Below are 21,754 nucleotides of genomic sequence, written 5' to 3' on the forward strand. Positions count from 1 at the left end.
AAAAGCAACAGGACGCTTGAAGGACTGTGAATTTCCTGTAGAACTATGGAAGATTTCTTGTTTTTTTTACTTCTACTTTCACAACTAGCCGACCAAATGTGTATAACGTATGCCAGCTTTAAAATACTATGTTAGAAATAGACTAAAAGGAGTTTTCACTAAAACTAATGTAGAATTCCTACGTTTTCCACTTTTTTTATGATCTTATTCATTCATAAGCACACAAACTAATGAGTATAATGTACCCATGACTTCAAAATACATTGTAGATCCCACAAACAAGGAATTTCCGGTAATACTAATAAAGAATTTCTATTTTTTCTTTTTTCCTGAACCTCCAAATCCAAACTAGCCTATCTAATGTGTACAATATAGGCCTGCCTTTGAAATAGAACTTTCGAATCAGAAATTAAGGAAATTCCAGTAAACCTAATGAAGATTTCGAATTATTTCCGTTTTTTATGAACTTCTACATTCAAAACTAGCCGACCTAATGAGTATAAAGTACCCCTGGCTTTGAAAAACAATGTTGAAAAAGGAAAATGAGGAATTTTCTGTAAAACTATTGAAGATCTTCCTTTTTTCTGAATTTGTAGATTCAAAACTAAGTTACCTACATAGTACAGTGTACGTCTATCTTTGTAATAGGTCTTTAGAAACATCAAATAAGGAATTTCCGGTAATACAATGATGATTTTCCATTTCTCCCTTTTTTGTGTAAAACTATATTCATATCTATCTAAGTTAATGAGAATAATTTATGCTGACTTTGAAATAAATACCAAAAATAAAGCATTTCTAGAATAACCATGAAGATTTTTCATTTTTTTCTTTTTTCTTAACTTCCAAATGCTAATCTAGCCGACCTAATGAGAACAATGTAAACCTGGCTTTGAAATAGAACTTTAGAAAGAAAAATTAATGAAATTCCAGTAAAACTAATACATAATTTCCATTTGTTCCTTATTTCTGAACTTTTACTTCCAAAACTACCCAACCTGGTGAGGATAATTTATGTATGGCTTGTAAGTACATTGTAGATACCCAATCAAGAAATTTCCGGTAATAGTATTAAAGAATTTCTATTTTTCTTTTTTTCTAAACTTCAACATCCAAATACTAGCTGATCTAACTTGAAATATTTTGGTAGATATCAAAAATAAGGAATTTCAAGTCAAACCAATGAAGGTTTCCCACTTTTCTCCCTTTTCTGTACTTATACATTAAAACTATCCGACTTCAAGTGTATGAAGTACCTTTGGCTTTGAAACACAATGTTTGAAATGGAAAATAAGGAATTTTCTGAAAAACTATTGAATATGTCCCTTTTGTATTGCTTTCTTCTGAACTTGTAGATTCAAAACTAGCTTACCTATCTCTGAAATAGAACGTTAGAAACAGAAATAAGAACTTCCTGTGAAAGCAAAGTTTAACCATTTTTCCCTTTCTTCGAAACTTCTCCATTCACAACTAGCCGACATAATGAGTGTATTACAGGAATTGTAATACAAAGAAAAAGAAAATAAGCAACTTTCTGTTAGAGGAAATTATTCTCTTTTTTCGGAATTTCTGCACTCAAAACTCGCTGACTTATTTAGTATCATGTTCATCTGGCTATAAAATGAATTGTAAGTAAACAGAAAAATTGGATTTGCTGTAAAACTTACGTAGATTTCCCATTTTTTCTGAAATTCTACATTCAAAACTTGCCAACCTAATGAGTATAAAGTACCCCTGGCTTTGATACACAATGTTGGAAGCGGAAAAAAAGGAATTCCCTGTAAAACTATTGAAGAGACAACATATTTCTGGATTAATTCGATTAAGGGCACTTTTATGGGGAGGAGTTGGTTAGGAAGTCCGGTAGTCCCTGTTCACTGCAATATGGGACTTCCTCTGTATTATAGGCTGTGTAGGGGTAGTGAACCCCCCCACAACTCATCCACTCTAGCGTAGGGGTAGTGAAACCCCACCACTCATCCACTCTAGCCAGAGAGAGAGGGACAGCCCCCCTTGGCACACAGAGAAGGGAGGCTCGGCGAAGGTATATAAGAACAAGAGGAAAGTCAAGGAGGATTCGATTCATACATATTCAGTTCAGTGAGATATATATTCAATTCATTCAGATTCAATTAGAGATTCAATTCAGTTCGATATTCAGCTCGAGAGTTCAAAGTCTTACACTTCAGTTGTACACATCTTTTAGCCACGTCAGTCAGTCTGTTCTGTTCTTGTAGTGTAAAGTATAGGGTCCTTGGCAGTCAGTCATATAAATACATAAAGTCTTATACCGATACTAAAAGTGTTATTTATCCATCAACATCCACAACCAACATCTCTCTCTCTCTCACATCTGAACCCATTACAGCTGTCTTTACTGAACGAAAATTCTGTAGATGAAAATGACCAGCATAAGGGTCTGTGACATCTAATAAATTCTTAAAAATATTAATGAAAATTTAATGCAGTAAAATTAAATAAATGATATCAATGAAGTATTAATTTCAGGAAAATTGCTTAAATAACAATGAAGTTTAAATGAAATGCTGGCAATTTGCTCATTTATGTACCTTTTGTCGTTTAATCTACCCTTTTACTGAACTTTTAAATCTGTAAGTTTTTGTTAAGAAGATATTTGTAACTTTTGGATAAATTTTTTTTTTGTTCTTCGTAGGGACGAATTTATACATCTATTGATTTTTTAAATATTCTGATATCGGGAATAATTAGGATAATTTACGCCGGATGTAGTGATTAGACAATTTTTATAATGCCTCGAGGATCTAGTCTTTCCTTGTTCAGATCAGTTTTAACGATAAAAATAATCTGTAATGTCATTTTCTAAAATATTCCAAACTTTTAAAACTCTATTCTGTAAAGTTTGTTGTCCGGTTTACAGGTTTTCTTAACATTTAGAATAAGCAATACAAAAAGACTCTAATCAAAATCGGGCAAAGATTTACAGTGATATTATTAATAATAGTTTAATGGGGGCTTTATTAATGTAGCGCAAACTCCCCTCCTAAAGTATACACCATCGAACCCGCAAAAAGCCTTATCTACACACTCAATTTCAAATTGAATAACAATTTTTTCATGAAAATCAGTTCATACGTCGATAATTTAACGATGATTGCAGTAGTAGGTGTAAGCGCAGGATGTTACGTAGGGGAGCCCTAATTCTTTCCTTCTGCTAAATTTTTCAAAATTGGGCTAAGATTTACAGAATTATTGATAATAATGTTTTTCAGCATTACCCTTTTTCGTGCTGTTTTAGCCGATCAACCCTTATACTACCGTCCTGCCGGACAGTTTTAATTAAAGCAAATAAGTCATTTAGCTTTGGATCTACTCCAACAGATTGTACTATCCTGGTAAATCGCCATTGCTGGAATAAGTCCAATTTTTGTAAAAGAATACACTTAAATAATAAAATACAATTACTTACACACTTAAATAATAAAACAATAGGTCGTCTGAGCTGCATGGTTTATTAAAGTTTTCTCTATATCGAGGACTACATTTTTCCAGCCATTTGGTTGGTTGAATCTCTCCTTCGTAGCAGAACTCTCTACAAACAACTTTTTTCTTTCTCTACAATGGACTGAAGTAATTTTAACTGCGAAAAAGTATTAGCTGCTTGACTAGGATTAGGATGTCACTGCTCCTAAGTGGATTCATAACTTAGCATAATCGCCGGGTTCTGCTTTATACTACTTGATAGGATGGAAAAGCATATAGATAAGGGTATACATTTATTGAATACCACGATTATGAAGTCACTCTGAAGGCATACAAAATCATCAAATTATCACGACCAAAAAAGCATTTTAATCGTCCCGATTTTTTATTTTGAGTTTTAACTATGAATGTCCGTTATGAGAGGTACCTCAAGAAGAAAAAGTATTTTTTACAAATTGATCAGTAGATGTATGTATGCACGAAGTTCAAATTTAATGTTTTACTCAAGTGCCAAAAAAGGAGTGCGACAAGGTCAACGGCTCAGTACGTCAAACATTCAGTTATTAGGTCATATTTCAACCAACATTAATGAAACCCTGACTCTACAAAAAGGCGTCATATTAGCAGGAAATCTGGAAACAGAAAATAGTTGGTATTTTCCAGAGGGGCGGGCGATGATGCAGAGGTAATTTTTTATTTATGCTTTCATAAAAGAGATCCCAAGTTCGAATTCCGTATAGCTACTTCTTGTTCTAAAAAATGTTAAAATAAAAAAGTAAAATATGTGCTTCCATCCCCGTTCATGAAATCTAATTGGTAGTTGCAGTTAAGCCCTGCCTAAAAAAATTGGCGATATTTTTCATTTTCATTTATTATAAGGAGGTAAACAGGGGAGGTAAAGATGATTGATTGCTTGGAGGAGGAGGAGAAGAGTATACCGAAAAGATTGTTCGCCGGCTAGCCGTAAGAGGGGTGAAAATGAGGAAGACCCTGTTTGTAACAACTGGATGATGTTGGGCAGGTCCACGAAGGTGTTTGGAATGAGTCGATAGAGGATAGCTCAGAAAGACAGAAATGGAGGGAAGTAATTTATGAAGTTAAAAGATCCTTATTTTAGTGATGCCATTGCAGAAAAGGAAGTTTAAATTTTTAAACTAATGAAAAATCTGATGTCGTGAGAGGAGTATGATGCAATGCGAAAGTTATACACCATTATGGCGATTTGGCGCAGTAAGTAAACTGAAGGAATACATCGTCCGGAAAAATATGCCAGGAAAATTTATAAATTCCATAATTTATTAATTATTGAATAATTAAAAAAATAAATATCACAATAATATAGTTCACACCCATCAGTATTATTCAATTTACCTATAAGCAAAAATTTAAAATTGGTGGGGAAAATAAATTTTACACATATGTTTATTTTTATATTATTTTCTTAACAACGAACTTTTATTTTTAATTTTTACCCTTACACAAGAGTCACGAATTTCATTTCGTTGAGCCCACTTTTTGTTCTTTGTTTTTTTTTTTTTTTAAATATTACAAATCATCATAATTGGTTTACATTTTTTTATGCCCTCTCTCGCACCCTCTCTCTATTTTTCAATATTCATTTATTATACAAGTTCAGTAATAATATATTATTAAATTTCTATAAATATTAAGATTACTGTACATAAAAATGCATTTACAAATAGTTTTAATTATACTTATTTATAATATATAAGAATTAAAAGTATAGATAAGTCTAACTTAATTTCGCCTACATTGGTATTTGTTGTAAATCAAATTTTTAATTATTTCTAATAATTTCATTTTTTTTTTTTTATTGTTTTAAAGGTTTTTATACATTTAAATATTATTTATATTTTATTATATACATTTTTTTTTAATTCAACAATTGATTTTAACAAAAGAATAATATAATAAAAACAAAATAAATTTTAATTTTTAGTTTTTACATTTTAATAGGTGAAATAGCGTTAATATTCATTTCTATATTAATTTTTGAAAGGTTTAATTTATTGATTATTTTATTGTAACAATTTAGATCACAATAAGATTTATTTCATGTTCCATCAATTTCAATTTAGTTTAACATTGCACTATATTTTTAACGATTTTTTTTTTTTTTTGTCAGCTTGGTAAGCAAATAATAATAAAAACGAAGCTAAAAAATATAATTAACTTACGAAATGCTGATATAATATATATGTAATAAATAAGATTAATGTAAATGTTTTTTCTAAATATTTAAATGACAAAAAAATGAATATTTTAAAAAAATTCATCAACAGTAAATGTCAGAGCATCCGTATTTAAAGGAAAAAAACAAAAATACAAAATATAAAAAGTATTTAAAAAAAGAAGTTAGAAATAAAAGCAAAAAGCAGTGTGATAAGCAACTCTTAAAATGCATAGCAATAAAAGTAATTAACAAGACCATGAGGAAAATGAACGCGATATTCATGTAATTTATTTTATACTTGTTTATTTTTCTTTAAATTGTTTAACCACCGATTAAGAAAAAGTTCTCTTAACTAACTATAAATACTGGTTTGATTTTATAGGTTGGAATGGCAGTATTTTGATTACTTTTGAAAAGAAACTTGGGCAATTTAATTGAATTCTGACTTTATCCTTATGTTAAGCCTCGTCCACTTACATCCATTGTTCACATACAAACTTTTGTGAATTTTACACACATTAAGAAACAAAAACCTTCACTGAAGAATGAGAAAAATATATGTGTAATTAAAGTTATTGCCCTAAAACTAAACAACAATAAGTCTCAAACAAGTGCATGAAAGCGAAGCAGCTTAAGAATTTTTTTTTCGATTAAAACGATATATTTCGAGACGAAATTGATTCATTCCCCCTATTTGCACTGCCTTACAATATTTTATTATTACTTTTTTTTAAATATTACATTTTCTGACTATGATATAAAGACAATTAATACTTTTTTAGTCTCTAATCCACCATCAATGAAAACCAAGGGCTGTATTAATGTTAGTATAAAAAAAAAAAATTGTGAGATCGAAAATTGTGTAGACGATATAAATTTTACTTGTTTATTTATTTCTGTTAAACAAAAATAAGAAAAAATTAAATTTTGAATTCAAAACAACAAATCTCTTAAACAAATCATTTAAGTTATCATTTTGAGTACTACCTATTAAGATAAATTTTAAAATTGCCGAAATATTGGAAGTTCTATTATTTGTTGAAAGTAGAATTGACAATTATTAAAACTATTTTCATTTTAATTTGTCAATTCATATTTTTTTCAAATAAATGTTATTTGGATATTTGAAACGATCAGAAAATTAAATTTGGCTATGTAGCCACTTTATAATACAACAGTATTTACAGGATAACAATAATAAATAAAAAAATTTTTTTTTTAGACTTATTTTTTCTATGGCAAGAGAAAAAAACTTTTAGTTATTTCATTTTACTTAGATAAGCAAACAGTTAAAAAATTGAATTAAAAAGCTTTTGTAAAACTTTGATACGCAATTATTAAATAAACAATCAAGAAATTCAACAATTCAAATCTTATACGGAAAATAACTCCTATTTATGCAGCATATACAGGGTGTCCCAAGCTATATGGATAACGACTTTTTCTCAGAAACTAAGATAGCTAGAAAAAAACTAAAAATACGTGTTCCCTTAGTTTTTTGTTAGGAATCCAAATTTACTTTGTAAATTTTTTTCGGTGCTTCCAGAAGCGAGATACAGGAACCAACTTCATTTTTTCAAATGGGAAGGTGCGATTTTTATTTCAGAAATAGATTCCTCTATTTTTTTTAAAGAAAAATTTACTTGGTTTTTTTCTGTGAGCGATATTTTAGAAGTTATGAACGAAAACATGATTCTTATAAGAAATGTCAAAATGATAATATTATAACGGTATTTTGATTGAATAAGAAGAAAAGTACTATTTTATTATAAATTTTACTCCTCATTAATATTACAGATCATGCTCGAACTGGCCTCCACCATTAGAGATGCATAGACATGCTGTTTCTTGCTAATTGTCCCTTGCTGCCAAAGAAATTGATTCGGCTTTAACCGAGTTACTGGCATCTATTATTCTCTGCTTTAGTTCATCTACAGATGCAATTCCGGCTTGATTCTGATGCACCTAGATTTAGAAATGCTTTTAGATAAGCAGAAATAAGAAAAGAAAGAAAAAAGTTATGAATAATCACCTTGTTTTTCGGGTATCTCCAAAGGAAATAGTTCATAGGTGTCAAGTCCGGTGAACGAGGTGGCCACTGAATCGTCCCCCGTGTCGATATAACACCTTCAGGCATGTAAAGAGATATCTCGGTAGGCTATTTGATGGGCATGTTATATCGACACGGGGGGAATTCAGTGACCACCTCGTTCACCGGACTTGACACCTATGAACTATCTCGCTTCTGGAAGCACCGAAAAAAATTTACAAAGTAAATTTGGATTCCTAACAAAAAACTAAGGGAACACGTATTTTTTAGTGTTTTTCTAACTATCTTAGTTTCTGAGAAAAAGTCGTTATCCATATAGCTTGGGACACCCTGTATATGTAGAGCTAACCACAGATTTCAGAATTTTGAGTCAGTTCGCTAACTAAAATTTTATCTCATTGAAGAAAGAACTAAGGCATATGTACTTTATGAGATCACACTCCCCAGGAAACAGTCTATACATAAAACAAAAGTTTCACCGGAATGATTAAATAAGTGGAAGAATTTAAAAAAAATACGCTGGAAATTCTAGTCTCAGGAAGTAATGCACGATTGTATGTGTGAGAGAAAAAAAAAACTTCATTTGCATTAAACAAGAACAAAGGAAAGCTGTTAAAAAAACTACTTTGCAAATCAACAAAGCATGTCCAACGGAAGCAAAAACAGTGCACATTAAACCTACTCAATGATCCCCCCCCCCCACAACCTGTTACTTGTTTCTAGAGCATTTCCAAACACATAACGAATATTACCTTCTTAGAGACACAACACTATCATGCTATTTCGGATAGATGCAGGACTTCAATTAGAAGCTACGAAAATGATCTAGACATATGAGCGTCAATTATCGCCGGGGATTATGGGAGGAGAGGATAAACTTTCAGAAATATAAGGATTAATGCGGAATGATAACCCTCGTAAAATTAAATATTATATGTTTATTGCTTTATCGGAAAGAATTAGATCATACTAGTTATTCTCATTCTGAAAGTGGTTCTATAGAGTTTGCAAGGAAGCTTTAGCGAAAGCGCCTTTCTGACTGAATAACATTTGAAAACTTTGTTAGTTCTTCCCCAATTTTTATAATAAAAAATGTTAACAAAAAAAATATATAAAAAATATGTCCGCGCTTACTTTTATTTTATTTACAAATTAGGCGTGAATCTGTTCTCCGACTGGAAAGAACTAAAACAATAACTTTCAATTATACTTTTTGAATTTTTTTTTTTTTAATAATAATAAAATAATAATTTTTTTTAATATACAAGTATTGACGAATCTAACATTCTTACAGAACACCTGCTTTTATGCCTCAGAGTTTTAGATATATTGATGTTTTATTTTTTTATTAAGCCTATGCATTAAAGATTCGCTGAGCTTTTCTTCTTGTTATTTGAATAAGTTCTATATTAAGCTAATTCTTATGTTTTGTTTTTTAATTCGATAAAAAATTAATTAAAAAAAGTAAAAAAGAAAAAAAACATGTAATTGCACCGCTGAATGAAGCCGTTAAGAAAATAAAGTCCAGTCATTCACAATTTCTAGATGGACTCCTTAACTTCATTTTCTATAACTTTCCAATGAAAGACGCTGCATGACCTGTGAAAAAAATTAATAAAAAAAAATTAAATAGGAAGGACATTAAATGTCTCCAGATAATAGTTTAAGCTAAAAGCTCTAGATAAAAGATTAGATGGTTGCCTAAAATTAGGATAGAGTTTAAATAGGATTTTTAAAAAAAGAATCTTTCTTGCTGCCGCCCAGAGCGATTTAGTTTTAGAAATAGGAGTCTCTGTATAATCGTTACATATGTTCACTCTTAATTTCACTAAAGTTGTGTTAGTTTCTTCTAAAAAACATTTTGTAAGTTTTTAATGTTGTTCGTCAAGACGCGGTACCCTGTTTGGTGCCAGAAGATCTTACTGTCCATTTGTTGGTTATTATTATTATTTTTTTTAACTGAATTACGAAAAGTCCTTAAAAAATTTTATAACCTAAACCTGTTTACTGTAATTGCTCTTTTATCTCGAATAATTGGGCGTTTTTTATGATCACTAAGCTTGCACAATTGTTCTCACAATGCGGTACGAAATAAAGTGCAGTGCATTTCACTGTTTAATTTCATTTCGCATTGAAATAAATGCTGCAAATTACTTTTACACACACTTATTTATATTATATCTTCTAAACATAAACCAGGAAGATTAAGGCTACGAAATAAGTTATTAATTAAACTTACCTCTAGTTTTCATTGGCTTGACGTTTATGCAATGCCGCTACCAGGTGCTGTTTAAGTACAGCTTGTGTTCTTTGCGCACTCAATGATTCCGGACAACGCAATCCATTAACTATATCTTTAGTCTTTCCAAAATATATTTCATTTAATGTGTTTCTTATTTTGTTTTCCATATCCTCAACCATTCGACCAATATTTGCTATGTGAGGTGATGCTTCTGACACTAAAGCATCTAGTTCAACCTGAAATTTTATTATTTGTTAAGTTTAATAGTCTTAAAATTATGCTTCTCATGTTTAGATGGCGCTGCAGGCCAAAGTAGTCAGAAAATCACTTAGTCAGTTAGCAAGTGACGAGTATTCAACTAGCTATACGCAGTTTAAACTATTTTTTTACAATTGAAAATTCCAAGTTTACGTAATTCTTCCCACAATGCGGTACGAAAATAATTCCCATAGTAAGGAGAAAATAATATTCAGAAAAGCAAATTTAAGTTAAATGTATTAATTGCATCTCCTAAAAGTTTAAAGAATCAGAATTGCGATCGTGATGCAGCAGTGCGCGGTCTAATCATTTAAATATTAATAAATATGAAAATGAAAATTAAAAAATACATGCTAAAAAAACTTCCTTACAGAAAGAAACATTACCTGTCTGGTTAATGAACCTCCAAGATTCATAGTTCCTGATCCTGCCTTATTTGTCTGAAGCCATAACATTACAGTGGAAGTTAATTTATATTTCGCATTCCTTCCACCACTTTTTTCTTGGACTTCAACCACATGTATTGAATCCCAACATCCTTTGATTTTTTTTGAACCGTCACCTGCCTTTTTTATCAGGATTGCACCTGCATGCAATAAAACAAAGTAAAGAATGTAATTCTACGCTATAAGATTAACATAAATAAATAAAAAAGAAAAAAGTGATATAACAATATTTGAGAGAATACGACACGAATCCTTTTGAAGTACTATCTATGTACGGGTGTCACACACATAGTGTGTAATTTAAAAAAATTATAACTCGTCTGTGCGTGCCTTGTACGCAATTCGGTGAGAATTACTACTGGAACTCTAATAAAATTGCAAATGGGTGAAATGGTATGTTCCTTTAATCTCTGATTCTCTTTTAATGTTTGTACTCTTTCAAAGTCACGGTTTTAGTGTGGCAGAGACAAACTTCAAGCGGAAGTTCAACTACTGTTCTACCACACATCTAGATGTAATAGATTTTACATAAGTACAATCATGCAATATAAGAGAGCTATTTAAAATAATAAAGAAATTCAAATTAACTGTAATTAAGTAAGCAAAAATATATAATCTAAAGAAGCAACAATGCAAACATATAACATTACCGGCAAAGCCATTAATTTCTAAATCCCAAAGGTAGACTGAAGAAACTCCACCTTCAAAATACATTTCTCTATATTGGTCAAACGCTGTATTAGCGTCAATTTCAAGTTTCCTCAGTCTTTCAGATGGCATTGAACCGTCTTCTAAGGTAGGGTAGTATATATTACTCCATGGTGATCTGAAATCAGAAGATTGTTCTGAACAAGTTTAAAAATCTTTTAACGATCATTTTTAATTCTCTAACAAACGATCAAAGGAGAAAAATTGCATTGTTTATTCTTGTAATGCCTATGGAATCCTACTTGAATCTCTGATGCACTCTCAATTCAACTATTTTAATCACACTTCGAGCGCTTCCAAGCCATTTAAAATTAATTAGATTTTAATTGTAAATATTTCTGAGTTGGCATCTCAATGCTATTTGAAAATGAAACTGTAACTAAATAATTCAAAAAAATGAACACATAATTAATATCATTTATTTGAATAACTGAAATTAAAACTCACAAAGTGATTTAATTTGTACAGAGCCCAAAGAATTTCTTACATTTCTTTCAAAAGAGACTTCTTTTAACACTAACATTTATCCAAAAACTTAAACGACGTTTGTAAACAACTAATCCGAAGATCATCAATAAATACACTGGACTTCACATTAAATCCACTCTGTGAAGCATAATTCACCTATGAATTTGATCATTTGAAATTCCATGGATCATTATTCTAATAAAAACTATTACAGATTTGGGAAGCCTCACCAAAATTGAATCACCCTTAAGGAAGCTGTTGAAGAGACTTAAGAGTGAGCGAAGTGATAAAATCGCAACAAAGAGAAAGCGCTCTGTTGAAGAAAAAAAAGGAAGACAAACCAGGTGAATATATATACATATTAATTATATTTTATATATATGTATAATTTATATGAAATCTTCAGCTATATCACGATGGTCCTGCCAAGTAGAATTAAGTATAGAAGTTAATATTAAAGTGTGAACGATAGAGCTCATTGGGTCTTAAAAATCAGTTTTAAAATATTTTAATTTTCATTGGTAGTTAAAAAATTCAACCACTTATTACCAAACTGAATTGTGAGGAAATCTGAGTTGAGAGGATAACCCTAAAGAGTAGGTCAGAATTTTTTTTTATCCATCAACTAATAAATAGCCAGAATTTTGTAAATGTTTTTTCACGGAACTTTTAAATTGTAAATTTTCTGGAATACGTAAGGACACTTAAAAAACGGAACTATTTTTAATTTCTAAAATTATGGATAATGACAATGTAATTCCATAAAATCTAAAAGTAATTTAACAAATAATATAAAAAACTAGCGATAACTAATTTAAAAGGAATGAAAGAGTTACTACCTATATGAATCACCATCCCTGTTGTAATCACAAAGTAGATAATCTTTCCCAACTTCATTGTCACGGGCTATTTTTAATGGTTGGTCAACTGAGGACAGAAGATCTTCACAAAGACTTGGAACCAAATCAATTAAATCACTCAAATTCTTTTCAATTTCTTGAGGAGGCAGTCTTCTCATTAGATCCAATGCACAATCCATTTGTTGGTCCGTCTACAAACCAACATTTTAGGATATATTATTAGGGCAACATAAGTTAAACCTATTTAATATATATAATAACAAACAATGTAAAAAATAACTGAAGTCTTAATTTACAAACAATTATGTAAAGGAATTAATAATAAATATTTTTGGCAAACTGATATGTAGAAACGCTACATTCGCAATCTATAAATTGAACAGATAATAAAATTTACCATGTTTAAGTTTTCTATATGCCCACGTTTCTGCAACAGAATGTTTTGTAAATACACTCAAACCTGATTTTTCTTCTTGAAGCGAACCTACTCGATTCACCACTAGAAAATGCGAACATGACCTTGAATAACAACAGCACTTGAACAACCACCATCTTTAAGAAATAAAATGCTGTAAATTTACAGTAAAGTTTACACTAATAAAAAAATATTTTATAAATTATTTAGGCTAGGTAATTATTTGGTACTAACTGCTGAATAATTATTTATGTGTAACTCATAATAACACTAATGACTACCACAGCCTTCTAAAAATTGCAATATAGGAATCGAGTTTTCCTCTCTAAAGGTGATGAGAATCTGAAACGTGGTAATTACTGCGCCTGCGCACAAATTAACTCTTGTAGTTCTTTGCCCGTTTTGGCCACATGTGAGTACTGTAAGATTTCATTTGTAGATTTATTTTCCTTAATAGTTTTCATTAGGTTTTATAAAAAAGAAGGTTTAGCTATTTAATGAATTTTCTTTTACTTAATTCATTTAAATCGTGAAGGTAAAGAACTGTTTTACAATCTGCCGGCTGCACGGAGTTTATTGACACTGTACACTAATTCGCGCCATGTTGTTTTACAATTTGGTGGTATTCTAGGGTTATTATTTTTTAAGAATCAATTTCATAGATAAAACAAAGCGTTAGATATCATCAGAACTTCCAAAATCGCTGTAAGTAATTTTGAATGTATTTCTTTGGCAGTTGACGCCGAATTCTCAGAACAGAAACGTGGTCCGCAGACCCATCTTAGCGTATTTTTTAATTGTTGCGCTTTCTAGTTTCCTTAAGGATTAACCTTTTCGTTTGAAATAAAATTACACCTGCTAAAGTGAAAGTCACTGTCGTTTGATTTTACGTTAATGGTTTTTACTAATTTAAAAATTAATGGAACACAATAAAAGCTATATGTAGATTTCATGTTATATTGTGGTATAGAAACTATTTAAATCACTCTTACGTAAATGGAAATCGCATTTAATGAGAAAATGAATGGGAAGTTAGTGTTACTTCCAATGTGATATCGATATACACATATTATAAGTGGCTTAAACACTTCTGTTGTTTTACCCAAGGTTCTTCATGTTGTCATGTAAGAAATGATCTAATTCCAGCCCGTTTCAAATCTGTCATTTAGTATTTCTTGTTCTGTAAGCCTAATCCAGTTCTTTTTTTCGAAAAGCTTGTACAACTAAGTTAATCTGTATTCGTGGTAATTTTAATAGAAATAATACATGTGTGTAACATAGTTGTGCCCAAATCCATGCGGTATTCATTTTCTGTGCACATTGTATTAATTTTTGTGGATTACAAATTTTTATTTGTAGGTTATTTTTAATGTTGCACAATTTAACTTGATTCAGTAGATAAAATGTTCGCATGAGTTTTCAATATACCAAATTCTAGATAGTATTTTTAGTCTAATATGTAACTTACTTCTTAGTGTATTTCTAGCTATTAACTGACATCCCAGAAAAATTTACGATACCATTGGTTCTACATGAGGTTACACTTACCATTGCAACAAATAGCTTGCCAAAATAATAATTTTGCTTTTTATATTTTTTAACTGTAATTGTAGAAGTAAGTACTTAAATGTGAAAAAGAGTTATTACTGATAAAAAAGTGAGTTTGCTGGTTCAAAAAATAATAAAATTATTCGTTAATTTCGACAGCAAAATTTGGGAACCAAGGATCATCAAATCCATTCAAAAAATTTAAAATCAACCATTGATCCTAAAAGTCTTTTTTAAATTTTTTAATATATTCGAATATCGTCAAGAAATACGATTTTGTTTTTTAAGCTTGTGTGAAAAAAACATTACCAATTACAATTTTTAATATTTAGTAAAGTTGGATTCCAAGTATTTTTGTTCGTTGTAGTAAAGTGAAAAATAATCTCGAAATGTTTGTTGAAGTAATACAGAATCTTTGGCAATAGTAATAAACTTTATCGATAAGGTTGATTCAGACTTCGTCTTTGTTGCCGTTAGTCTTAGTGAATCCACAATCACACTACAGAAATGTGCATAGAAAAATACTATTTTCTAGTAATAGTGCTTAAGGTAAACCGTTATTTAAATCCATATTGATTTTGTTAAACATTTGGTCGTTATGATGAAAGGAACTGTCACCTTGAAGTGTTAAAGAAATTAAATTTTATTCTTCCCCCTTCTTTTTTGTTTAATATATGTGTTTAGAATTAAGTTCTGAAAGAGAAAGTGTTAAAAGTATGTAGCCACGCACTGTATAAGCTTAGGAACCAGTTCTTTTAAATCATAACCTAATCCAGATTTTATTCTCAAAAGTTTTCTGAATCTAATTACCTCATTAATTCAATTTTCAATAAACATTGCAACAATTATATTTTTTGTATACTGTTTAGACTAATTAGTTTTCTTGATTTTGTAATAAATCTAATAAGGCTTTCTATATTTAATTTATTTAAAATTTTAGTCAAGTACAAACTCCCTGCATATTAAAAGAAATTATAGTTCAAAATTAAAATTCTTGTTAGAGAATAATTATCTAATAGTACCTAATTCTGTAAGTATTAATAAAATAAGCAAAATGAAAAATGTGATGGAATTCAATTTTTGTTTCTAGTTTTCCCCCGGAGGTCTCCAATTCGAAAAATTGCATAATGGCAGACATCGAAGATACCCATTTCGATACCGGTGATTCTGGAGCCTCCGTTACTTATCCTATGCAATGTTCAGCCCTTCGCAAAAATGGTTTTGTAATGCTGAAGGTAAATAAAATTGTTGATAGAATAGCAAAATTACCATGATTTTTTTTTTTAATAAAATTTTTGTTTTTATTTTTGCAGTCTCGCCCTTGTAAAATTGTAGAAATGTCAACTTCCAAAACTGGCAAGCATGGACACGCTAAGGTGCATCTTGTAGGATTGGATATTTTCAGTGGAAAAAAATATGAAGATATATGCCCTTCAACTCATAATATGGACGTGCCATTCGTCAAACGTGAGGACTATCAGGTAATCAAAATAATATTTTCTTTTACTACTTCAAAACATTTTTTTTATTGATAATTTCTTATGTTTTAGTTGACAGACATTTCTGATGACGGTTATCTTTGTCTCATGTCAGACAATGGAGATCTTCGTGAAGATCTTAAACTACCTGATGGGGATTTGGGTGCACAACTCAGAAGCGAATTTGATGCTGGCAAAGAGTTATTGGTTAGTTATTAAAGTTATTAAAAGAGATAAGATTCCCACATTTCACTACCTAAAATTAAATTGTAAAAATGTAATGTCTTGGTTATTTAGTATTTTTAGTTTATATGTATATAAAAGTATTTTCCTACAACTTCAGCTTAAAGTCACTACGAGATATTTCTGTGACTGTTTTAGTGCTAAATGATTCAAAAACCAAATATTGTTTTTAGTATGCATTGTTCGCATGAATATTCTGCAAAAAAAATCACGAATAAAAATACCCTATTTATTTGTAACCGGTTTAAATATAATCGGATTATTCAGTATACCTTGCTGCCGAGTTTAAAAACGAGCTTAGAGTCACATTTAGAATTTTATGTCTAATTTAGTGCTAAAAGCCTCGTAAAGCAAATATTTTGTTTTATGCATTGTTAGCACGAATATTATGCCAACAATCACAAATCAAAATACACTTATTAGTGGCAGATTATTCATATTTATAAGTTGATTCAATAGACCGTGCTTCAGCGCCTTGTTTAAAGACGCTATTACAAAAAAAAAATTGCACTTTTAGTTACTTAAAAAAAGATATATACTTATTATTTATACTAATAGTGAGAATTAATAGTTTTTTCTATGAAGACGAGCTTAGAGTCACTTTGTAAATTTTTATATCTACTTAGTGCTAAAAGACTCGTAAAGTAAATAATTTTGTTGAATACGTTGTTAGTATAAATGTTATGCTAATAAACACAAATCAAAATACATTTTAATAATTAGCAAAACCTAGACATTTAGTTCTTAAAGATGTCACTATTACCTATAAAATTTCGCCTATTTGGGACCACCCTATAAGTACTGTTAGAATTTATTTGTTGAGATCATTTTTAAGCTGACGAAGTCATGGCATGCGATTCCAACACTTTAATACGAGTCAGGCGTGGTGGTTATAAGTCGGCATGGATTGGATTTGACACTCCCTACAGAGCTTGTGTAAAGAATATCCGAAAGGCAACCACCTCCATCGAAAGTAAACTAATTCTATTGTAGTAGCACTGGTATGGTTTTGTGTTACTATTTATCAGCGTCTGATTAGTATTTTGTATTAGTAAAAAAAAAAAAACTTTCTGTGACACGTCACAAAAGGCGTATTTGCGCTTAGTCTTAGATATCAGTCTCTTCATATGCATTATCACCCTTATTTTAACATAAATACACTTCTTTAATTTTTCGTAGCTTAATTAATGTGGTTATTGTTGTTAGCTATTTCTTAATTTTTTTTTTTATTTTTTTTTTAGTGCACAGTGCTCAAATCCTGTGGCGAAGAGTGTGTGATCGCCATAAAAACCAACACTGCCCTCGATAAATAATAATTATAAATAATCTCTGTCGATGAAACAATTATTAAAAAGCAAAAAAAAAAAAAAAAAAATTCAACTTAACTAAATAACGAGGAGAGAAATTTTGCTGTTTTGCATTATTGTTTGATAAAAAAAAATAATATAGGTTTATAAAATTAAAAAAAAAAAAATATATATATATAGGATGCAAAAAGTATGTCACACGGACAATTTCTTTGGCAGGAATTAGAAGAGAATCACTTATTTTCTTTTCTTTTTTTATGATTTTTTTAAATTACTGTTCTGTACTAATTTGCTTGAATTCCATTTTCATTGTTAATTTTTTTTTATTTGAAGTTGCTTAATAATAATTATAATTTTGTTTCTGTTTCGTTTTGAGGCATTCATTCTAAGTAAATAGTAGCGTGTCTATATTACAATTGCATTATTACAATCAGTACCTACTCTCTTCTAGGTTGATGGTATGTAAACTATTTCAACTATTGATTCCTTTATGTAGGTAAAATCATTCATTTTTATGTAAGAGTTTATTTGTAGGATACTCTTCTATCCAGCCTTAGAAAGTCCGTGGGCCGCTGTGGGGAATAAATGTTTCAAAATGATAATTTTTTTAATAAATTTAATTATTTTTAAAAACATATTTTCCACCAATTCATGTAATAACAATTTACTTGTTGCCCCTTATTCGTTTTTAAGGCCAAAAACTTTTTCTTTTCTTCTAAACTGAAGTGGAAGTTAGTGATTTTATTTTTAAATTGTGAAGAAATTTATAACTACAATAAATAAAAAAGTGGGGCACATTTGAGCAGGCATAATGGATAGCTATTTATTTCATTTTCTTTTATTTTTTAATGTTCGTAACAAATAGTACATATGTGATACGGCGCGCCTCCATTATAAACTTTTTCCATTATTATTTTGTTCGTTTTTTTTTTTTTAATCGAGGAATATTACTTTTAATTTTTATTATTAAACATCTTTTTTAGTGAAATCATTATGTATTTATAGTGGTTATAAATATGTATTTGTTATTTAGAGTTGATAAAATATTGCAAAATAAATAAATACATTTTAAAGGGGGAAAATTACAATAGTAATAATATTAATAAAGGAAAAAATATCTGTGTAGCTTTTTTGATCAGCAGTTTTAAATAACTAAGGTACTAATTAAAATGCTTTTAATTTTAATTATTCCCTAAAAAGAAAAAAAGTTATGTAAATGATCATGTGCCCTTGCATTATATAACAATATTCAACATAGAATTTAGCTTCTATTTTTTAAATATAAATTAAATTCGTTTTGATACATGTATTTATTTTATTATTATTTCTTTCTAAATCAGGTACTTTTATATTTTTTGTGTTTGATTTAATTTCTATTTTTCTTTTTAATCTGAACAAATAGCATAATGTAATAATATTAAAACACATGTTCTTGTAAAATTTGGATATATATTTCACATTTGTGTGGTAAAAAAAAATTATATATATAAATACATATATAAGAAAATAATTTTTAAAAAAAGAAAAAGAAAGGCTGGTGAAGAAATAACTGAGTGAAATAAGGAATTTTATGTGTACCTTATTTAAGTCTATTATTTGTAAAAACTGGAAATAAATAATAAATTCTACTTTAAAAGGGTACATTAAAAAACAACTATTTATTTTATTTACTTTTTTTTCTTTTTGGGAAGTAGGACATTAAATGGGATCGCATTTTGGAATAATGTATGTTACACTTGAAACAAACCAACTTTATGTTAAAGACAAAACAAAATGATATTGCAAATGTTTTTCTTTTGTTATGAAATTAAGATTTATTTTTTAAGTTATCTTTTTTTTCATTTTCTTTTTTACTTTCTCTTATTTATGTTGTTGAACAGTTGGGACTTATTTATTTTACAAACAAAAAATTACATATATATATATTTTTCATTTCATAACGTCAAATTTTTCTGCAAAATCAGCAAATAAAATTTTAAAAAATCAATTTGGAATACATATTTGAACGAATTTTGATTATAAAAAAAATATCAACTTTTTTAATATTTTAAAAGTAGGTAATGATTTTTAAGCTTTTAAGAAGAAAGAAATGTGTATTATGATTCTTAATACAGTTGAAATATATTAAAAAGTACACATTTCTTTATAATTTTGCTTGAAAACCATTCTCTACACTATCCTTACGAATCATATATTTCGGTAGATTGTTATAGCTGGCTGCAATTGCATGGCCAATTACAGTTGCTGCAAGGCAGCAACCTGTCGTTTGTACGTACGTATTTGCGAATATCTCCTTAAATATCATCGTTCGTTCTTTTTAGAAAATAGTACAGCCTGAAGTTAGGCAGCTTTAATGATGCAGTAAAACTGGACTGCTTATTTTTGGATTTTATGTAATTGGTAATTAATGTGAAACTTCTGTTTTAATTAAAAGTTATTTTTGGCTGAACTATTTGTCAAAGCACAGGTCAATAAAATTGAAAACGTTTCACTTAAAGTGAATCATTGGTATAATTTGAATGTCAAAAGTTAAATTGAGGTATGCTGTAAGATGTTTAATATCTTTTTTACCCTTCTGAAAAAAGTATTTTTCTTCCTGTGAAGTCTTAAAAAGAAATATATATAAGAGATAATTTATTGAAATATATAATTCCAAAATTAAAAGTAGTAAAGTTAGCGGTTTTCAAATTTAAAAAAAACTTCATGAAATAAAAGTCCTACTTTTTGTTAGAACTAAGTAAAAAATCTTTTAAATTTCCTTTTACTTTAACTGGAGCGACTGAGTCACAATAAGTAGTAGTTTAAATGCTAAAAATAAAGTTGAATCCTGCTATCATTTCTATGATTTTATTTTTTATATAAATGGAAGATTCTTCGTAAAAACCTGTAACCGAACTCAAGATGGATGTAAATCTAATCTATGCATGTGAAAATTAAGTTAAACATCCAATGGCTAATAAAATCATGATATAAGCTTTTATAAATAATAAAAATAACATGTAAGACTTTAAAACTTGAAATACTAGTAACAGTTTTTGTTTTTAGGGAATTCACCTTCTTATTAGGTATATTTTTAAAAAATGAAATAATTTCTGGATTTAATTTCTCGTAATAAGAAATTGAAATCAACATATGAGCTTCCATAACGCTCACGTGATACTATTCTCTTTCTTTCTGTAGTTATGTTTGTTATGTCGGAATATATGAATTTCGTGAGGTCATTTTTAATTATTTTTACTGTATCGCAATAATTGGGTTCCTTCATTTCGAACGGTTGGAAGAGTCATTATATTAAGGGTTTTGTATGTTTTTTTCAAGTCAAATAAAATATGCAACGATTTATAGTCAATTTGGTAATCAACTTATGTTTATTTTAACTGGCATCATAAATCGGCATTTCAGATGCACATTTGAACTACTCTAGCAACGTGTATTACTCAGAAATAGCAGTTAAGATAAAAGTTTGCCCAATTCCTTCCAGACATGCCCATAATCTAATTTCCGAAAAGAAATTTGTAATATAAGTTGTACTTCTATACTCCAGTGGCACCTACGCTCAATGTGATTTTTCGTTTTCCAGTTAAGCCCTTGAATTACAGGAAAAAAGAGTAAAAACCATCTTTTCGTAAGCAGTAGAACATAGACACTGATAGGCAGATTCAAATGAAAAAATCTATTTAATAGCAGTACTTATTATTCGACAATTTGACATTCGCAGTTCTTATTTTATTAAATTTGAATAAACGTCATTTTTTGATAAATTTTCTGGCCTTGAGCACTTATGTCACATGTGAAGACCATTTGTCTAATAAAATAAGAAAGGCAACGTACTATTATTATTGGAACATAAAGTAATCGCCTTTTTTTTCAGGCGGGGCTTAACGTCCAACTACCAATTAGGTGTTGTGGACGGAGGCGACTAGCAAACATACTTTACTGTAAATTTCTTTTATTAAACATTAAATAAAATCCAAGGCCTAAGACCGGGAATATATATATATATATTATATAAATTTTAAATCTAAAACATAAATTTTTTCAGGCGCTTTGTTTGAAAAATATAACGTAGATGATT

The 21,754-nt window shown here is 29.3% G+C and overlaps 2 protein-coding genes across 4 annotated transcripts; one reads left to right on the plus strand and one right to left on the minus strand.

The window, feature by feature from the left end:
- Positions 1-4,883: 4,883 nt before the first annotated feature.
- cpb (F-actin-capping protein subunit beta) lies at positions 4,884-13,273 on the minus strand. Its single transcript, XM_074122711.1, has 6 exons — positions 13,086-13,273; positions 12,668-12,879; positions 11,303-11,478; positions 10,593-10,792; positions 9,946-10,184; positions 4,884-9,305 (listed from the first exon to the last, which is right to left on the minus strand). Exons 1-5 carry the CDS (start codon positions 13,086-13,088, stop codon positions 9,948-9,950), a joined length of 828 nt encoding a protein of 275 aa, XP_073978812.1. The 5' UTR covers positions 13,089-13,273; the 3' UTR covers positions 4,884-9,305; positions 9,946-9,947.
- A 103-nt stretch (positions 13,274-13,376) lies between these two features.
- Positions 13,377-17,747, plus strand: eEF5 (eukaryotic translation elongation factor 5). Of its 3 annotated transcripts, none has more exons than XM_074122713.1 (5): positions 13,377-13,515; positions 15,742-15,886; positions 15,965-16,132; positions 16,202-16,336; positions 17,614-17,747. In XM_074122713.1, the coding sequence occupies exons 2-5, from the start codon at positions 15,779-15,781 to the stop codon at positions 17,683-17,685; spliced, it is 483 nt and encodes a 160-aa protein (XP_073978814.1). In that variant the 5' UTR covers positions 13,377-13,515; positions 15,742-15,778; the 3' UTR covers positions 17,686-17,747. The 3 variants fall into 3 exon arrangements, with proteins under 3 accessions (XP_073978814.1, XP_073978816.1, XP_073978815.1); XM_074122715.1 differs by having other exon boundaries at positions 13,454-13,524; XM_074122714.1 differs by lacking the exon at positions 13,377-13,515 and adding an exon at positions 13,556-13,808.
- Positions 17,748-21,754: the final 4,007 nt, after the last annotated feature.

The sequence above is a fragment of the Rhodnius prolixus genome, unplaced genomic scaffold (assembly GCF_049639745.1).
Source record: "Rhodnius prolixus isolate KJV_2025 unplaced genomic scaffold, Rpr scaffold_8, whole genome shotgun sequence".
NCBI lineage: Eukaryota > Metazoa > Arthropoda > Insecta > Hemiptera > Reduviidae > Rhodnius > Rhodnius prolixus.